At 47.3% G+C, this 18,853-nt stretch overlaps 1 protein-coding gene across 4 annotated transcripts; it reads left to right on the forward strand.

Moving 5' to 3' along the window:
* Positions 1–417: 417 nt before the first annotated feature.
* Positions 418–18,374, forward strand: INPP5B (inositol polyphosphate-5-phosphatase B). Of its 4 annotated transcripts, none has more exons than XM_068657885.1 (22): positions 418–1,111; positions 1,227–1,306; positions 1,733–1,830; positions 2,218–2,247; positions 3,004–3,114; positions 8,019–8,112; positions 9,495–9,665; positions 10,141–10,242; positions 10,647–10,761; positions 11,399–11,515; positions 12,384–12,571; positions 12,984–13,095; positions 13,205–13,314; positions 13,509–13,644; positions 14,248–14,358; positions 15,040–15,202; positions 15,355–15,590; positions 16,154–16,267; positions 16,642–16,726; positions 17,110–17,237; positions 17,488–17,599; positions 17,923–18,374. In XM_068657885.1, the coding sequence occupies exons 1-22, from the start codon at positions 1,055–1,057 to the stop codon at positions 18,045–18,047; spliced, it is 2,595 nt and encodes an 864-aa protein (XP_068513986.1). In that variant the 5' UTR covers positions 418–1,054; the 3' UTR covers positions 18,048–18,374. The 4 variants fall into 4 exon arrangements, with proteins under 4 accessions (XP_068513986.1, XP_068513987.1, XP_068513988.1 ...); XM_068657886.1 differs by having other exon boundaries at positions 8,022–8,112; XM_068657887.1 differs by lacking the exons at positions 418–1,111; positions 1,227–1,306; positions 1,733–1,830; positions 2,218–2,247; positions 3,004–3,114 and adding an exon at positions 3,844–3,972.
* Positions 18,375–18,853: the final 479 nt, after the last annotated feature.

Below are 18,853 nucleotides of genomic sequence, written 5' to 3' on the forward strand. Positions count from 1 at the left end.
GTTTCCTCTTTGCAGGCTCCCGTCCATTCTGTACTGCTGCAGGAGTGCAGGGGAGGGAGGGGAGAGGCAGGCGGCGGAGCGGTGGCTTTAGCAAACACCGCTGCTTTTTTTCATAGCTGCTAGAGTTCAGCTGTCACTTCTACAGCTGGGGGAAGAGCTGATGTAGATCAAACTCTCCTCTGTTTAGTATGCAAACGACTCTGTCTGGTGACATTTCCTAGCACCTGCTTACACACTCCACAGTAATTAATTTGCATAATTAAAGCAGGAGCTCAGAAGTTGGCTCACGCCGGCTGGGGCTTGAAATTTAAGGGAAAATAATTTAAGGTGCTGCTGAAAAAAGAGCCCCTCCCCTTCCACAAGGAAATCAGCCTCTCCAGCCTGCTACCGACCCCAAAGCTTCCTCCTCTCCTTTTCTCCCGTTCCCTTCATGACGCTCAGGGAAGTTCCTCGCCCTCTTTTGTTGGCTGTTTTCCATCACTCCTGCTCCCTTCCCCGGCTTTTCACCCTCTAATATTGGCACGCTGTGTGCGGCCAGCTGTAAAAATCGTTTGCAGCGGGGCCGGAAAATGAGGCTCGCCGTGTTTCCTGGGGCTTTGGGACCTGGCTGGCCGTGCTCTGCTTTGGGTGGGAGCACTCCGGGCAGTGTCACGAAGCCCCCTGGCACCCAGGGACCCCCGTGGCCGCCCCTCCGGTGACAGCAGCGCCCGAGACGGGAGCACGCAGCTGGGCTCGGGCCCTTCCTGGAGCTAAGGGTTAACGGAACGCCTGGGGCAGGCCGGGAGCGGGGCGGGCCTCGGCCACCTCCGGCCCCAAAAGCCCAGCTGGGAGCTGGACAAGAAGCGAGGGGTTCCCGGGAGCCTCTGTGGGACTGAGCGTGGCCACATCCCTGGTCCTGGTCCCGATCCCGGTCCTGGTCCTGGTCCCAGTCCTGGTCTGGCCTCCCTGAGCTGCATCGCGGAGCTTGGCATCACCCCAGGGCTGCTGCTGCTGCTCTTCAGCTGCTTCGGGACCTGCTTTGGGACCGCCGGCTCTCGCCTCGCGGGCACGGAGCATGGACCAGTCGGTGGCCATCCAGGAGACCCTGGCCAACGGAGCGACGTGTCGAATCATATCCTTTGCACCGCGGTTTTGCTGGCTTTCCTCCCTTTTCCGGGCCCACCCCGGTTTGAGGAGGCCCTGCCGGGATCCCATCGCTGTTTGCTGTTCCTTGACCCCAAATGAAGGCCGTGCAGGGAACCCTGGCTGGTGGGGAGAGCGTGGAGAGCCGGCTGCTGGGCCTGGTGGAGAGCTGCGGAGAGCACGCGTAGGTGCCGGAGTGGGGAGGGCAGGGGGATGCTGCTGGCAGGAGGAGAGGCTGCAGCAGAGCCTGACAGGTCTTTTTTAGGCCTAAAATCCCTTCCTACCCCCAAGCACTTTCTACCAGGGTGAGGTCTGATAGAGCACTGCTTGGAAGGAGTTGTGCCTTGGCGTTTCTCCTGCTGTGCTGTACGGATGGGTAACGAGGCGAGCCCGGGCCCTACAGGTGTGGGTTTGGTGTGTGTTGCCAGTAACACAAACACATCCTTATTTAAATGACAAGCGGGTTGGTGGGTGTGTTGTGGAGAGGTTGTTTGGGGATTTGCATGAGGCCACGCTGGCAGCTGCTGCTGGATGAGACGGGGTCTGCCCACACCTGCAGAGATGCCAGAGGGGAGGAGGCATTACCTCTGTGTCTGCTCCATGCTTGCAGGATCTACGTGTACACACACCGGCGGATGGCCATAACCGCTGAGGATGTCTGGTTGGAGAAAGTCATCCCCATCAGAGAAGGGTTTGCAGTGGAAGAAGGTATGGATGCACTTTGGGGGTGTAGTGACCACCTCCAAAGAAGGGGGTGAAGGGATATGGAGTCTATGTTTTATTACTCTGCTGGCTGAAACTTGAGATCTACTCAGCCCTTCCCATTTTCTCTTCAATTTATAATCCCTGGTGAAGTTTATGAACGTGACACAGCTGGAAGGACCCCACCAGATTAATCGCTTTGCAATCCAGAGTGCCCTGTGTCCTACCAAGCATCACCCACGGCCTCCTGCCCTGGCAGGTTCTGCCTGTCCCCGTGCTTGCAGGGAACACTTGGGGCCTCAGGACCTAGCTGAGCTCCCCAGCCTCAAAGTATTTTTGTAGTCAGCACTCCTATTGCTTTGCTTGTAACTGAACTTTCTTTTGCTTTTGCAGTGATACCTGACAGCGACCTTCATGTCATCGGTGAGTTTTGTTGCTGTTTTAGTGTCAGTGCTGTAGAAATCCCTGGGCCCTGCACCAGCTGCACATGCTTTTGTGCTCTGGGCTGTAGGCAGAGGTTACTCCTCTGTAGGTGTATGCCGTGAAACAAGGAGATCTTGTCTTACTGGGTGAGCTGTTTGCCATTATTCTGCTCATGCTGACAGAGCACTGTCACCGCTGTTCAACCAGGGTAACCATTTCTCCAAATATTTTTAAACAGCTGCTGAAAGATCAGTTATTGGCCCTCTCAGGGTTTTTTTCAGGCACAGCTATTTGTGTCTGTTATCAAAATACACAAGATGTAACGGGGGTGACCAGCAAAACCACGTGTTAGTGGAGCATGCAGAGACTGTTACATGCCTTCATGCTAAGACAACATCTACAAAACATCTTGGAGGCATTTGGGTGGGACACTACCAGAGCAGTGATGGTTAATGCCCGGCATCAGCAGCGGTTTGGGCTTGCATCAGTAGACAGGGTGCTGTTTAGCACCTACTGCAGTGGCCACCAAATGCATTTGCCATCACTGAATGAGCAGAACAAAAAGTATTACAGTGATTTTTATATTTTTAATTGCCGTTCTCATGTAAAATGTGAAAAAGAAATGCTAAGACCCGGGGAGACTTGCTGATAGAGTCTGCATGTGTGCACCAGCTGCTGCAGCGTGCAGAAAATGCTGGGTGTTTCTGAGTGCTCAGCAGCACCAACCACGAGCTCTTCTCCTCCTGTTATCGACAGGCTCCGATGTGACGGTCCAGATCAGTTCAGAAGATGATCGGCTCACGGTGCGGTTGCCCTTTGGCTCCCACACGCGCACGTTTCTGCAGGAGCTCAGCAGGTGCAGCCCAGGTACGAGCTCTGCCGTGTGCTTGGGGTTAGAGGTGCAGGGAGCCTGGCTGGTGGCTTGTGTTTGTAGGCTCGTGAGGAAGAGCAGCGCCAGCCTCTCTCTGCTGCTGAAACTGGGGCTGAGCTGCAATGCTTCACAAGGGTAACGACTGTGCAGCATCAGAGAGCTGAGCAGCACTTTGAGCTGTGAGCAACCCGTGCACTGTGCACTCAGAAGGCCACATGGAAATTTATTTTGCGTGCCCTGAGCGACCACAAGCTGTCTCCTCAGACGCTCTGCGTCTGCTTACCCCCTTCTTGCTTTTTCTCACAGCCTGGCGCTTTTTCCACCAGCATCTTCCTCTGTGCCCTTTATCACACGTGCTGAAGGTGTGCGCTGCTCCAAGGACACAAGCACACAAATCTTTGTGCCCAGGGCCATCACCTTTTGCTCTGGCCAGGAAAGCAGCGCCTGGGGAGACACTTCAGGGTTCAAGGGCATCTCCCGGGATGGCTCCGGGGCAGCTCCAGGGCCCTGGGGCAACTCCGGAGCAACTCTGGGACGGCTCCAGGGCCCTGAGGCAGCTCCAGGGCAGCTCCGAAGCGACTCCGGAGCACTTCCAGGATGGCTCCGTGACCCTGGGGCAGCTCAGGGACGGCTCCGGGGCATCTCCGCGTCTCTGGGGCAGGCTCTCGGTGCTCCTAGAGCCACCACCGGCCACCTCTCCGCGGCCCAGGCCTCGTCCCCGTCCCCGTCCCGTCCCCGCTCGGGGCGGGCAGCCCCCGAGAGCCGCCCCATGGCGGGCGGAGCCGGGCCGGGGCGGAGCGGGGCCGGCAGCGGCGGAGCTGCCGCGATGTCGGCGGGCGGGCGGCCCCGCCGAGGTGAGCCCGGGGGAGCTGCGGGGACCCGGTGGGGACCCGGTGCTGCCGGAGGGGGGCCGGGAACGGGGCTGGAGGCGGGGGACCCGCCTGGCACGGCTCGGCCCGGTACCTCCCGGCGGTAGCACAGCCGCTGTGCCCGGGCCGGCCGGTGGAGGTGGCTCCTGAGGGGGACCCGGTTGGGTATGGGGGGTGCTGGCGGCTTGTGGGGGCCCGGGGAGCGCTTTGGGAGGGGAAGGGAAAGGGCTCGGCTCGCGGACACGGGGCTCGGCAGCTCCCTGAGGGGCCAAGGGGGGGTCCGGGGGTCGGGGCAGTGAATTTAGGGTGTGTGGAGGCAGCTGGAGGGGTTTTGCAGAGCCCTTTTGCTTCTGGGGCTTCCTCTGTGGGCAGAGAATTGCAGGCAGCGAAGGGGGGGGCATTGCCTGAAGAGCTTTGCCCGCTATGGGATTGCCCCATCCAGGCACCACTGCCCTGCACCAGCCTAGGCAGCTCTTGCAGGGCCTGACAGGTTTTGGAGGCTCGGCTTTCTTCATCGCCAGCCTTCGTGTGCCCTGGCTGCACCTCGCAGCAACCCCGCAGCGCTGCTGCCTTCGCCCTCGCTCTCAGCGCTGTGGCATCGGCCTCTTCCTCTTGCCGGCTCGATGCTATCGCACATGGCTCCGGTCGCTGCTGCTGCTGCTTTTTCCTTTTGTAAAGTGAGTTTGTGAGAAAGGGCGATTCCTAGAAGGCAGCGCAGAGCTGGGACAATTCCTGGAAGTCGGTGTGGGACGCAGAATTGGGATTGAACCGTTTCTGCTTTACCCGCTTTCAGCTCGCCTGGGCTCCTCGTGTTCACGTGGGCGCAGTTTGGTGCCACCGATGTTCCTTCTTTTCATTTCACTGTCAGTTGTGTGTTTAAAAAAAAAAAAAAAAGAAAGAGAAGGGATGGATTTTGTAACTCAGACCTTAGGCAACTGCACAAATTGGATTGAGTCAAGGTAGGGATCTGGGAACATCTGTTCAGACATGGCATTTTAGCTTGTTGTGCAGAACTGACTGGGGGAGACCTGGGCATATGTTGCTGCATCATTAAGGTTGGAAAAACCCTCCAAGATCATCTGGTCCAACCGTCCCCCTACCACCAATATCACCCACTAAACCACGTCCCTAAAAGCATGCTGAGTGAAACACAAGCCGCTTCCTTTGTTGGTTTGTTTTTGTTGTATCTGGAGCACAGTGACGCTCTTTGAATTGTGAGCTTGTTGGAAAGTGGTTCTCCTATCAAGTCATGCCTTTGAGCTTTGACAAAGTTGCCTTTTCAAGGCTTGACTGTGTTTTTCTTGAGTTGGAGGAGCTTGGTTGTTTTTTTTTTTTTTATTTCTCATGTTAGAAGAAGAAAGTGCTCTCTGCCATCACTTGGGATCTTTTGGAATATAAATTGATATAGAATGAGGTTTTGTCTGCTGTTTTTCATTACTGGCTCTTGCTCTGTCATTAAATGAGCATGAGCACCGAGCGAGCAACTTTCATAGGCAAATCAAATCACATTTAAATACTGTGTGAATGCGGCCATTTGCTAGTGGTAACATTGGTTTGTTGTACCTTCTGTGGATTAAGGCTGGTTAATGAATGAGAGAACCTATAATGGAATTTAAATGTCCATAGTTTATGTTCCTAATTTCAGTTAATATCCTTATCTAAAATCCCATCTGTGTGCATGGTCACAGTCACAACTGCAGTTTTGTTTCATTTGGAACAGCAAAAAGCACGAAGTGACTTCCCTCCAGCCAGGCATAGCGCCGTCCCGCATGGACTGCTGTGTGCACTTCGTTACGCAGCGTGGGCTGGCTCAGACTGACACAACTGGTGGCAAGGCTAATTTAATTCCCCCCTTCCAGCACTAAGCCTGGATCCTGCTTTATCCAGAAGAGGGGACCTCGAACTGCTGTAGAACAGTATTATAATGTCGCTGCACACGTTTAATAAGAAAGGCTTTGTTTTGTAAGTCCCTTCTAGCTGCAAATCCTGATTCTGCTGCTTTCTTATCTCTGCACATTGCCCTTTATTTCTGTGCCCAGCTCAGTTATTACATAAGGTCATTATCTTGCTAAAATATTCCACATTAGATTGCTAACATATAGACCTCCTCTGGCTTGAGCGACCTCTGTCTAGATGTAAATTTATCTGAAGGAAGCAGCCTGTTCCCAGGGCTAATCTCTTTCTAAAGGGAATCCTACTTAAACGAATATTTTTGCTGATGATCTTAAAATGCCAATGTGCGATGTATGGCTGTGATCTTTGGCTTGCCATCTCGCCCTGCACAGCAGCTGTGCCAGCAGCACTGGGCAGGCACAGAAACCCTGCCATCAGCGGCACCACCAGCTCCTGCCTGCTGCCCAGTGCTGCTGGCATCTGCGGGTAATAAAGATGAACCTCTGCTCCCTTCCTGCTACCAAAGCAACACTTGTCTCGTTGCTTTGCTCTTTACGGTGAAAGTTCAAGTTGGTTCTTGTCACTGTCAAGATCCCTCGCACGGTCTTTATCAGGAAAACTTGCAGAGGCTCGAGCAGCTCTGATTAAGCACTTAATGCCTATGGAGAAAATTTGTGGCTCTGTCCCAACTCACTGAGACTGTGCTTCGTGGTGCAGCACTGAACTGCAGATAGAGAGAAACGTTCAGCTTTCTTTGAGGTGCAGGCATATCTTGTTTGTTTAGATATTAACTTAAATTCAAGGTAATTTCAATTAATTTAAGGTTTTGTTTAAGAGCATTAAAATATGTGTCTGGGAGATGCTTGTGGTTGGATGAGCTCTGAGGGAGTACTGAAACTTGGTGATGCTGCATGCGAAGTCAAACGCGTTTCTGCTAGCAGAGATGCACACTGCTAATTTCAGAGTTTGTTTTAGCAAAGGCTGCTCCTGCTCGTTGCCACAGGACTTTGCTTGTGTGATCTGTAATGAGGCTTGAATCATGTGCTCTTCTGGAAACAGCCTCCGATTAATCCTCTTACAGAGTCTTTATTCTGGGAGGGCTCTTTGGGCAGAAGAGGCTTTCCAAGCTGAGAATATGGCCACTTCTTGTCAGCTTGTTTATATTCTGAGTGCTTGTGTAAAGTACTTTAAGTTCTGTTTCTGGTTTGTGCTCTTGTCCTAGAGGGTGTACTATGACAGTGATAAAACCTTAATTTTTCTGGGTAGTGCTCACAGAAGGAGAAGCTCAGCCGAATGAACAGAAACCTTACAAGCTTAAGAGCATTTAGTGTATCATTATTAGACTGGTGTGAAAAGTATTGTTGCCTTGGTATTGTTGGTTTTGCACCTTAAGCACGGAAAACCCCATGCAAAATTCTCTGCTTTAACCGTTATTTTGCCACTTAGCAGCAGAACGTCAGAGCTGAAACAAATGCTGAGACTGGTCAAATTTTGCTAACATGGTATAATGCGTTTAGCATTGCACCTGTATTTAGCTGCATTTGCATACTAGCTGCCCTGTTACTTCATTAGGAACGTGCAATTTACATGGCAGCACTTATTTCTGCTGAGTTGTGGCACGTTTGTATGGTGACTGATGTACTTCTTTGCAGGGGAGGGCTCCTGTGCTTTGCTATGTTTCTGCAGAGAGACCTAAACCCTTTAAACGGTAGTGTGATTGTGTGATTAGTCGTTTTTCTTCCTTTCCTTGCACTTCCCATCTTGCTTCAGAAAGGAAAAGCTAATTATTAGCTTAGTTTTTTTGGATTTCCAGGATAAAGCCCTGGATTTTATGGTGCCAGTCCTGGTTTGGCTTAGCTCTGAAAGAATGCCGGCAGCTCTGCTGCTCTCCGTGGCTGTGTGGCACGCTGGTGTAAGTCCTTCCTCTGCTGGGGAAGCTGCATCACCACCAAACACTTCTGTCAAAATAAGATGAGTCGATCAGATAACAAAAAGAGAGTCTGTGGGACACTTTGTTTCTCCGTACAAGTCTAAACTGTATTGTGCCCATTGGTTTTCCCTTCTGTCTGCCTGAGTGTGTTGATAAGTTAAAGAACACTTAGTTTCATGTGAAACTTGATTTTTTTTTTTTTTTCCAGAAGTGGTTGGCTCTGAAGGCATCAAGCAGAATGGAAAAAAACTTGCAGTTAATCAGAACTGGAGCCATGACAGCACTGATAAAGGTGCTCCCAGGTATGGTTTCTCTCTCACTTCTCATGTATTTCTCTTGAAGCAGTTGAAGCAATGCTTGTGTGCATCATCTCTCTGGGCAGGGCAAGGTGTAAAAGTGGTGGCAATGTTTCTTTGCCTGTCTAGCTGTGCTTCCCCTCTGCAGAGGCTCTTTGTTGACAGTAAATATATATAGCACCAAACTTCGGCATGCTTCTGTATGATTGTGTACAGACGGAATGAGCTGCAGTGGGCAAGCTGTTGATATTTTCATGTCGAGGGGAAGACAAATTGCAGAGAGCTTTCTGTCTGGGTTTCCTGGTTTTCAGCTGGAAACCGCATGGGGAAGTTGGTCTTTCTGGTCCCAGCGTGGCAGGTCTCTGCAGACACCAGTGCTTGAGGAATCTGCCTGCTGCATTATCTGCTTCCACGTGCTGGCAACCCTGCCAGCTGCGGTCATCGGGGGCAGCAGGATCTGGAGCAGTAGCTGGCAACTTTTTGGGGAAGAGAATTGCAGATTCTAGTTAAAAGGAAAAAACAAACAAAAAAAAAGCTTAGCATAAGCATGCTGTCAAAACTTGAGTGGGAATTTCAGCACTGCCTCTCAGAGCCAGTCCTGCTAGTCCCCCTATTTGGGCATATTTTGCTCTTTGGTGAGACAGGACCTGCTAGCGTTGTTTGTTTTGAATTCAGAGAGCTTTGGCTTAGGGCCACCATGTCTCATAGATACACTTTTAAAATGTTAGAGTTTCATTTTCCAGTTCCCAGGACTTTGTGGACCCTGCTGCATATCCTTCAAAGTCTGTCTCTGTGCCGTCCTTGGCACTCATGTGTAGGTTGTTGACCTTAAATTTATATCATGCACTTGCTTGTGGGAACTCCCAAGCTGTGGCATTACTACTGTTGCAAAAGGAGCCTGCAGTAAATCACAGAGCAACAAGATACTAAATAAAACCACCTCTGTCCCCATCTACTCTTTGCTGCCTCCTTTCTAGATAGAGCTGGGACTTTTCCACCATGAAAACAAACAGTTTTTCATTCTTCTGCTGAGGTCAGAAGGGCTGAGCAGAGGGAGACGAGATCCGCATCTCCCTGTTCCAGTAAGCAGGAAATGTGGACGGCTTGGTGTACAGGTGAACAAGGTCTGCCCTGAATCAACAGGTCTGCCCTGACTCAACAGGCTGCACCAGCTTAGGGAGAACGGGTTGTCATTTCGGTTAGTTAAACTGGTTTTATCTAGAGAAGGCCTGAGCTGTTCTAAGAAATGCTCATTTCAGTCTTGTTTGCTTATTCTGCACAGTGAAACAGACAGGTAAATGAGAACCACGTCCTCAGCAGCAGAAATAAGCTGTTCAGGGTGTGTTTTTATCCTGGGCTTTTTCTAGCAGTTTTGTTTTCCCTTCCAGACAAAGCAAAGTCAAATCTGATGTGAAAGCTGAAATGGTGCGGTCCTCCGGCGTAATGGTTTCAAACATGGCTTCAGTCTTATCAGAACCACAGTTTGGACTAAGAGATACTATCGTTAAATCTCAGCTCGTACAAAGGGAGGATTCCTACACGTACATCCAGAACTTCAGGTGATGATCATTCCTGAGAAGAGCTTGTTTTGGGGGTGGGAGTAAGTTTCCTATGGCTGGAAATGCATCAATTCTGTGCACCCCTGGCTTTCTCTCTCACTCCTCCTGTTTATTGTTAGCCTTTCAGTTGTTCTACTAATTCCATGAGAGCTTGGGTGAAATATATAATCAGGACAAAAACTTTACTGGGATTAAAATCCACTTATGCAGATTGTTTGATGAATTTATCATTTCAAACTGCTACTGCACAGCTCTATTCTTGTCTTTTTACACTCTATGCAAAAATGTGCATCCTTCTGTAAAACAGGCTATAAAGATGCTACTGTAATGAAATCGTTGTAGGAATTTAGACTTTGTCACATTGTCCTAATCCCTCCTGGAAACAAGTTACTCCTACATAATTATTATTAAGTACATGGGCTAATACTAGTGGTATTTGCAGCTCTGGGATTTAACAAAAGTGAATTCTTTGCAGATTTTTTGTCGGGACTTACAATGTGAATGGTCAGTCACCCAAGGAAAGCCTCCAGCCCTGGCTGAGATGTGACACGGAGCCTCCAGACATTTACTGTGTGGGGTGAGTGTCTCTTTCTGGCTCTTCCTTCCAACCCCTGACACTGTCTGCTTGCTTGTGATCTGTAGCATGAGGTGTTCAGCCAAGACATCACAGCTGAGGAATGTTTGCGTTGCCTTACTCTGTTGCACAGCTCTAGAGTGTGTGTTTGCGTAGCCTGAAAGGGCTGTTATTCTGGTAGTGTTTGGGCTTTCTGGCACCGCAGTTTTACAAAATCTTTAATATGGTTCCATTTAATTCTAACAATTAGCTTTACATTTAACTTGCCTCTGAAATCAGCATAACTGAATTTGAGCTTTAAGTTACAAATTTAGTGTGAGTATAAATTGTTTTAGTTCTTTTCTGGAGTTATAAAAATAAAAAATAAAATAAATGCGTGCATACATGGATTTCTTCTTCTAATGCAGTTTCCAGGAGCTTGATCTGAGTAAAGAAGCCTTCTTTTTCAATGACACACCGAAGGAAGAAGAATGGTTTAAAGCTGTAACTGATAGTCTTCACCCAGATGCCAAATATGCAAAGGTAAATGGGGCTTTTGGGGAGGTTTGAATGTGGAATCATTTTCCACTCAGGCCTCTTTTCACTTTGCTTTTTCCTGTTTTCAATTGCTGTGTCTTCCAGAGGTTCATTGTCTGCAGCTTTTGCTCAGTCAGAAGTGCTCTGAAGGTGAAGTAGGTAGTGTTACTGTGCAGGGTGCCAAGGCAGAGGGCAGGACAGGAGGGAGCAGCTAGGCACCATGCATAAATGAAGCTCCTGCTGTCTTGGGGGAAGTGAGTAGGAAGCATCTTAGCATCTGCCATGTCTGTCTCCATAATGCATGGTGGAACGAGGCGTGAAGGTATCTTGGTAGGAACACTGCCTGTGTTTTGGCTCCTGCTCTGTGGGTCTGCTTTGTCTCCTGTTGCTTCTTTAAGGGAAGCTCCTTCTATGGGCTGCCAGTGCTTTGGCTTTTGCTTTGGGCTTCGACTTCCTTGACTGTGGTGTTGGTCCCTGGCTCCCTCTTGTGCTGTGCTGATGGAGTGCCTGTGTACTGTGTGGCGAGGTGGGCTGTCGGATGAGCCTCCTTCTTCATCTGTGTTTTGCTGGCCCTTGTTCTGGGCTGGGGGACAAGGTGCCTTCTCCCATTCCAGTATTTAATGCGACAGGATCTATTTTTCAGGTGAAACTTGTGCGGCTTGTGGGAATAATGCTTCTGTTGTATGTGAAAGCAGACCTTGCTTTGAACATCTCCGAGGTGGAAGTTGAGACTGTGGGAACTGGCATCATGGGGAGGATGGTAAGAATGACAACTGTGTGTGAGAAGGGGTGAGACTTTAGGGAGCCCTGGGGAGCTCCACTCCTTAGATGCAGTGGTTATTCCTCTAGCTAAAGGAGGCAGCTGCTTTTAGACACGTAGAGTCCCGTCTCTGTGACAGCTCAGGCTGTTGCTAAAGGGAATCACTGTGTGTTCTCAAAAGCTCCTAAACCTTGTGGGAGGAGCTTCCTTGGGGGCTTTTTTCTGATTACATGTGCTGGGCTGCTTGGGGCCCCACTCTCATGTAGCTTGATGCTGGCTGTGATTTTGCTCAAAGCAATTAATGCGAGGAAACATGAGTAGAAGAAACGTGTCCATCCAGATTATAGTTTTGTAGAGGAGGACGTACTGGCCTCTTGCCCTTCTGCATCACAGGAATGAAGTCTGTGCCCTTTGGATGTAGTTTCATGAACACTGCAGCTATAACTTGGCAGAGGTGTTTTTGGCCAGCTAAGCCATGTGCTTCCTCCTCCACTTACTTTTTTTTTATTGTCTGTGTTGAAAGGTCTTGTTTGTTGCTAAACTGGTTTCAGGACTTGGTGAAGCAATTGACCAGCTCCCTTGTTGATTTGAATTTTCCTTTTGTATTAACTGAATCCTGAGTTACAAACTGTGTTCTGTAAATTTGCTTGCCGTGTTCCCTTGCTGTGTGAGATCTTCACATGGGTTCCTGGCTTAAATTCATGATGCAATTATCACCAATTAGGTTTTCAGCCTTTTTCTTCTTCTGGAATTAAATGGTCTGCTTCAATGTCTTCTGGCTTGTCCACTGCTGTTAACTCATTTCTGGATTCATCTGTTGTGTACAGAAGAAAAGCTTCTGACCAGCGTCTTTGTCTTTATCTTTCAGGGTAACAAAGGTGGTGTTGCCATAAGGTTTAAATTCCATAACACTAGTGTGTGCATTGTGAATTCTCACCTTGCAGCTCACACCGAGGAATATGAGCGGAGGAATCAGGACTTCAAAGACATCTGCTCTCGGATGCAATTCTGCCAATCGGATCCAAATTTGCCACCTCTCACTATTAGCAAACATGAGTACGCTTCCCCTTTGATTACCTGATTCACTGCAGGTGGCAAGGCAGAGCATTAGGAACATGGTGGGGAGTAAGGTTCTCTCACAGGGATGTGAGAAGGGTGTATAGCAATCCGATTATTAGCCTGGAAGAGCCAGAAAGGATTTACTATAACCCTGTTTTTGACAGTTCTGGCAATCTATAGGGTTCTGGCAATCACTTGCTTTTTTACAGTTTTCCAGGCCTTGTTTTATTTTCATGCTTGAAGTGGGAATGGGGCAATAATATGCCTGAATCTTCTCAATGGGTTGTAGGATTTAGTCATTGAGGAATAGTAAAAGCACCAGTTAGTAAGAGATTTTGACAAACATGCAGAATGGGAATTAAAATCAGCCAAGGTAGAAAGAGTAGCTTTGCTCTACATTCTCTTTCAGTGTGATCTTATGGTTGGGTGACCTCAACTATCGGCTGGAGGACCTGGATGTGGCAAAAGTGAAGCAGCTTGTAGAAGAGAAAGCATTTTCAGAGCTTTGCCGATATGACCAGGTACCGATGCCTCCCTCACCTACCTGCAGGTGCTCCTTAGCCTTCTCAGTGCTCCCATTTAGCTCATATGGGAATTGTGCTTGAGCTTATTTTTCTTTTTCTTTTGTAGCTAAAGAGGCAAATGAATGCAAAAGCAGTCTTTGAAGGCTTTACAGAGGGAGAGATTTCTTTCCAACCAACGTACAAATATGATGCTGGCTGCGATGACTGGGACACAAGGTACAGTGATTGCTTCATACGTGATGACATTGGCTGATGTTATCACTGAAGGTGGTAACAATAAAGTGGAAAAAAAAATGCAGAAATTGGCCTTGTCAGGAAAACACCGAGTCCCTGAGAGAGCAGAATTCTGCCTCGCAGTGTTACTCCATCTGAACTGTGCCTGGAAACTGTAATTTTTACCTCTGTCCTAGTGAGAAGTGTCGTGTTCCAGCATGGTGCGATCGGATACTCTGGAAAGGGCAGAACATTGCTCAGCTGAGCTATCGCAGCCATATGGCTTTGAAGATCAGTGATCACAAACCAGTTAGCTCTGTGTTTGATATTGGGGTAAGTATGTCTGTACCTAAGGAAACAACTCTGCTGACCTCGTCCTGTGTGTGGGGGAGGAGGGGAGAGGCTCTCATGCTGGATTATCCCCGCTTTTATGGCATCTACACAGAACAATGGCTTGTAAGGTGGGTTAGGTAATATATTGAAGTGGAATCATTGTTCATAGTAAGCTAGGGTTGTGTTAAGTAATACTTCACTTCAGCAGAACAATTTATGAGCATCTGTAGGTGTTTTTTCAGAAGTCTTATTTTTCTTATTTTTCTTAATTGTTTTCACAGCAACTTGCAGTGTAGCCATGCTATATCATTGACAGCTCAGGAGCCCAGGAGTGTGGTTTTAAAAAAAAAAAAAAAAGAACAAAAAGCACCCTCAAAATGACTGGGTGACTTTCTTGCCTCTCTTGCTAGTTATAGCAAGGTAGCAAGGTCCTTTATTATTGGGTCCTAAGGAGGAATAAGAATATTAGTGCTCCAAGTGCCTCTGTTCATCAAATGTGTTGTATATGCTAGCATACTATTAAAATTGAGCCACTTTATATGTTTCAGGCTGTCCTGTAGAGGCACAGTAAATACCAATTGGTGCTGTGTGTGTCCTTTTCAGGTGAAGGTTGTGAATGAGGAGCTGTATCGAAAAGTCTTTGAGGAAATAGTGCGCTCCCTGGATAAGATGGAGAATGCCAACATTCCCTCGGTGACCCTCTCCCAGAGAGAGGTAGGGTATGTTCATCTGCCCTGACTTGCTGGACACATTGAGCATTCCTATTCCTACACCAGAAGTGTATTTGAGTGGTAGAAGTGTGTTAGATGGATACTAGAGTGTGGGGTCTGGTTCCAAAGAAACAGTATATTGACTTTCATCTGTTTTCTGTTTACAAATCCTTTAAATGGTTGTTTATGCTTTAGGTGCAGGCAAATTTCATTCATGGTATCAGGCTGAAATGCACAGCTCTGTTACCTCTCTGAAGTGGAGAGTGAGAGAGTAAAAGGGCAGTTTGTACCCCTTGCTGTTGCTTGTTTTTAGAAACATAAAATGTAAAATACTGAGGGATTTGGAGAAGGTCACAAAACCAGCATTTGCTTTGTGTGTTGGGAGCTAAAACAGACAAGCAGCTGAGACATTTGAGGCTACAGCTATCTTGTTCTCAGGTTTCATTGAGGTTATTTGAGGGGAGCATTTGCTTTAAAGTGCACACTAATGCAAATGACTTGAGCATACATTGTAAACAAGTGTAATCCTATTTAATCCTGGAAGAGGTGGGATGTGGGAGCAAGAGGGTTAATCTGGATATCTTGCTGCTTAATGATTAAACTATGGGACGGGAATATGAGGAATTGCTGGTGGTGCTTGGCAAGGGGGGATTGGCTGATGATGTTGATTGACGTTTGTTTCTAGTTCCATTTTGAGGATGTTAAATACATGCAGCTACAGATAGAGAAGTTTACAATCCGCAATGGACAAGTGCCTTGCCAGTTTGAATTTATCAGCAAACCAGATGAGGAAACCTATTGCAAGGAGTGGCTGATAGCTAATCCTAGTAAGGGCTTTCTGCTGCCAGGTGAGCTCCTCATTGTTCATTTCATGTTAATGAGCTAACATTGTCATCTTCTGGCTTAGTTTTCTCTGCTATTTTGACAATCTTATGTTTTTTACAGGCTTATGGGTTTAATACTGTTTTTTAACCATTATGGTTTTCTTATATTTTGGCAGATTCTGAGATCACGATTGAGTTGGAGCTATTTGTTAATAAATCAACAGCTACGCGCTTAAACTCTGGAGAAGAAAAACTTGAAGATATCTTGGTCTTGCATCTTGACAGGGGGAAGGATTATTTTCTGTCTGTAACAGGAAACTACTTGCCCAGTTGCTTCGGGTCTCCCATTCATACACTGTGTTACATGCGGGAACCAATCCAGGACATGTCAGCAGAATCCATTCAGAACCTTGTGAGTTAAAGATAAGTTTCCCTTCTGAGCCCACAAGAACCATTAAAACTAGGTGGTTAAGTCCTGCCTGTTACTACAGAGCCTTCTTTCACTTCCCTCGTCCATAGTCTGAGAATGCTGATACAGCTTGTGCTCCCTAGCGTGCCATCTTCACACCTTGCAGTAGTGCTTCTTGTGGATGAAGCAACCCATTTCATGTAGAGCACTGACAGTAAGGCACTGTCTGCTCTGCCTGCACATTTAAAAAGGTGTGCTACTTCTAAACGTAGATCTTTTTCTCTGGAGCCTTTGGCTTTCCCCACACTAAATGGAGATGTGTGCATATGTGAGGCATCAGTTTCCATAGAGCTGAATGTACATGAAGCATGTTTGAGAGCAGCTTGTTCTTTCTGCCTGCACTTTCGATACAATTGTGACTGTTGGATCTGTCTTGTATGAAGACTAGTGAGTGAAGCTGCACAGTTCTGTAACAAGTATTAATTGTTAGGTGTAAGCCCTGTGAAGCAATCTGCAGAGCTGAGCAAGAAGTTGGCTAGCTCCTTTTTTTTCCTCCCCTCTCTCAGACACTGATGCCACTGGAAACAAGTGATGCTGCTACTCAAGCTGAAAGGCCTCTGGAAATTCCCAAAGAGCTGTGGATGATGGTGGATCACCTATACCGCAATGCTTCCCAGCAGGTTGGCAGTGCTTGTGCTGGAATTGCAAAATAATTTGTTTGCATTACATTTATTTTTGGACAAGATACTGGTAATGGCAGCGTTTGCTAGCTGTGGATGTTTGGCCAATGGTAAAGGGTAAGAAAAGGACATATTTGAGATAAGTGATCTTAGTACCCTGAATTGCTGTGTTCCATGTGTGGCATGTACCAGCAGCTGTCCTTCTGCATTGCTCTTTACTGCAGTCCCACAGCCTTACTAGAACTGCTCATGGTGAGATTGGTAGTTATCAGCACCAATCTAGGGAGATTTTTCCAGCCAGTTCATAATGACAGTGCTTTTTATTGACCCAAATATTTATTTTCCTTGAGATTGACTGATGGTGGTCTTTTCAGGAGGACCTGTTTCAGCAGCCAGGCCTCAGGTCTGAATTTGAGCAAATCCGAGACTGTTTGGACAAAGGAATGCATGATACCCTCCGTATCCTTTTAGACTGATGTCTGGTAGGGCTCACTTTGCCCAAACAAAAGATCTAAGACAAGAAAGGTTTTATCAGTCTTCTGTGTGCCATCATGGTTTTGAAATTGCTGTCTCTCATCTTATGGTAGCTGAGATATGCAGCTCTTCACTGCTGCTTGCAATCAGTACTAAAGCCTCTGCAGAGTCTTTGCTATGCTGATGAATGGTCATTGATGAACTATACAAGTGTCTGACTGCCCATGGAAACAGAGTTTACTACGTGGACTCAAAACTGTGGAGAACAGGAGTTCCTGGAGACCTAAGCAATGATTAGTGTTTCAGCAGAAATACTACCAAAATAGACCATACTGTGCTCACCTCTTCCTTAACCATCTTTGGATCAGTTGGCAGCAACCACTCGGTAGCAGAGGCCCTGCTGCTCTTCCTGGAAAGCCTGCCAGAGCCGGTCATCTGCTACAGCTTCTACAACAGCTGTTTGGAGTGTGCCAACAACTACCTGCTGAGCAGCCAGGTAATGCCAGCGTTGCTGGGAGACCGTTTCTGTTGTTCTGGAAGGAGGGGGAAGCAGATTGGTATATGCTAGACAAATAACAGGCTTTTGCTCTAAGAAACTTAATCATCTCATAATAGAGTGGATCTAAGATTGATGTATCTTGGATTATTAAGAGCTGTTTCTGTTGTGTTTGCAGACAGGTAGTAGATAAAGCTACTAAGCCATTGCCATTTCTTCAGTATAAATGTTGTTTGTTTTCTCCACCCAGATTATCTCTAAGCTGCCAGAATGCCATAAAAATGTATTTGAGTATCTAATGGCTTTTCTACGAGAACTACTGAAAAATTCAGGGAAAAACCATTTGGATGTGAATATTCTTGGTAAGGAGAGTGAAATAACCATTCTGTTCAGAGGGGGGTTTCAGTTTGTGTAACAGAAGACGTTTCTCCAAAGTGCTTGCAGTCATGGCTTCTACTGTTTTGAAGCATTTAATTATCAAACAGTCCATAGAAACACACTGTCCTTTCAGTAGCCTGACAAAAATTTGTAAAGGGACACAGAAGAGATGCACGTGTTGTCAGCTTTATCTCACCCCGTCCTGAAACAAGGCGCTCTCTCATTTTGACTGAGTGGGGTTGGTGGAATTGCTTTTGATAGCCTGCTGTTGACTGGTGCTCTCTCTCTTTCTTTCTCAAAAATGCAGCTAGTATATTTGGTGGCTTGTTACTTAGACCTCCTCCTGGACATCCTACACCTGATATAGCAGAAAAGAGGAAAGCTCAGCAATTTATCCACCAGTTCCTCTTGAGAGAGGACACTTTACCGTGAATTCCAGATGCAGCTAATCTGATTTTTAAATATCAAACTACTGTAAAAAATATTTTTGTACAGTATACCAGCTTTTTCTTTTTTTTTTTTTTTTGAATATCACAGTATTTTATACAATCTATTGCTATTAAATGCAGCTCAGGCAGTTAGAATCAGGTGTCACTGTTAATAAGCTGTAAAATATATTGAATTTCTAAATAAGCTGTATGTAGACAAGCAAAACTACAGAAGCTGATATTTTCACTGTATTGTATTTAACTTGTATTAAAATTCAGAATTTTTAAGTCCTTGTTATTTAAATAAAAGCATCTCAGTGCATTTTTTCCAGCTCGTCTGCCCCATTTCAGTGTTGGCTGGTTTCGATTCTTGATTTGAGGGTGATTTAAGTCACACCTGTAAAAGGCAGGGAGCAGATCCAGTCCACAGTACTTCCAGTAGTACGTTGGCTGTGGTAGCAAAGCAGATGTGTTATATGAATATTTCTGTGCTTTCCCCAGTACTCTAACCCTGTGGGAACATGCAGCACCACGGGGCAGTGATCCAGTCAAAGTGAAAGAACACAGTTTCTTGCAAACCTGTCATTTCAAAAACAGTTGCTGGCTGATGCCCACACTGCTGAGCCAGGGCAGCTGTAGACAGGGACAAGATGAGCTGAGTACCAGTTATGGCCTCAGCTGGAGCTTTTTCTGCTCAGGCATATGGTTCAAACATATGGGCTGGGGAAGGGGGGCTCAGGGCAGAGCTCATTGCTCTCTGCAACTGCCTGGAAGGAAGGGGTGGGGAGCTGGGGTCGGCCTCTGCTCACA

This window comes from Anas acuta, chromosome 21 (genome assembly GCF_963932015.1).
Source record: "Anas acuta chromosome 21, bAnaAcu1.1, whole genome shotgun sequence".
Classification (NCBI taxonomy): domain Eukaryota; kingdom Metazoa; phylum Chordata; class Aves; order Anseriformes; family Anatidae; genus Anas; species Anas acuta.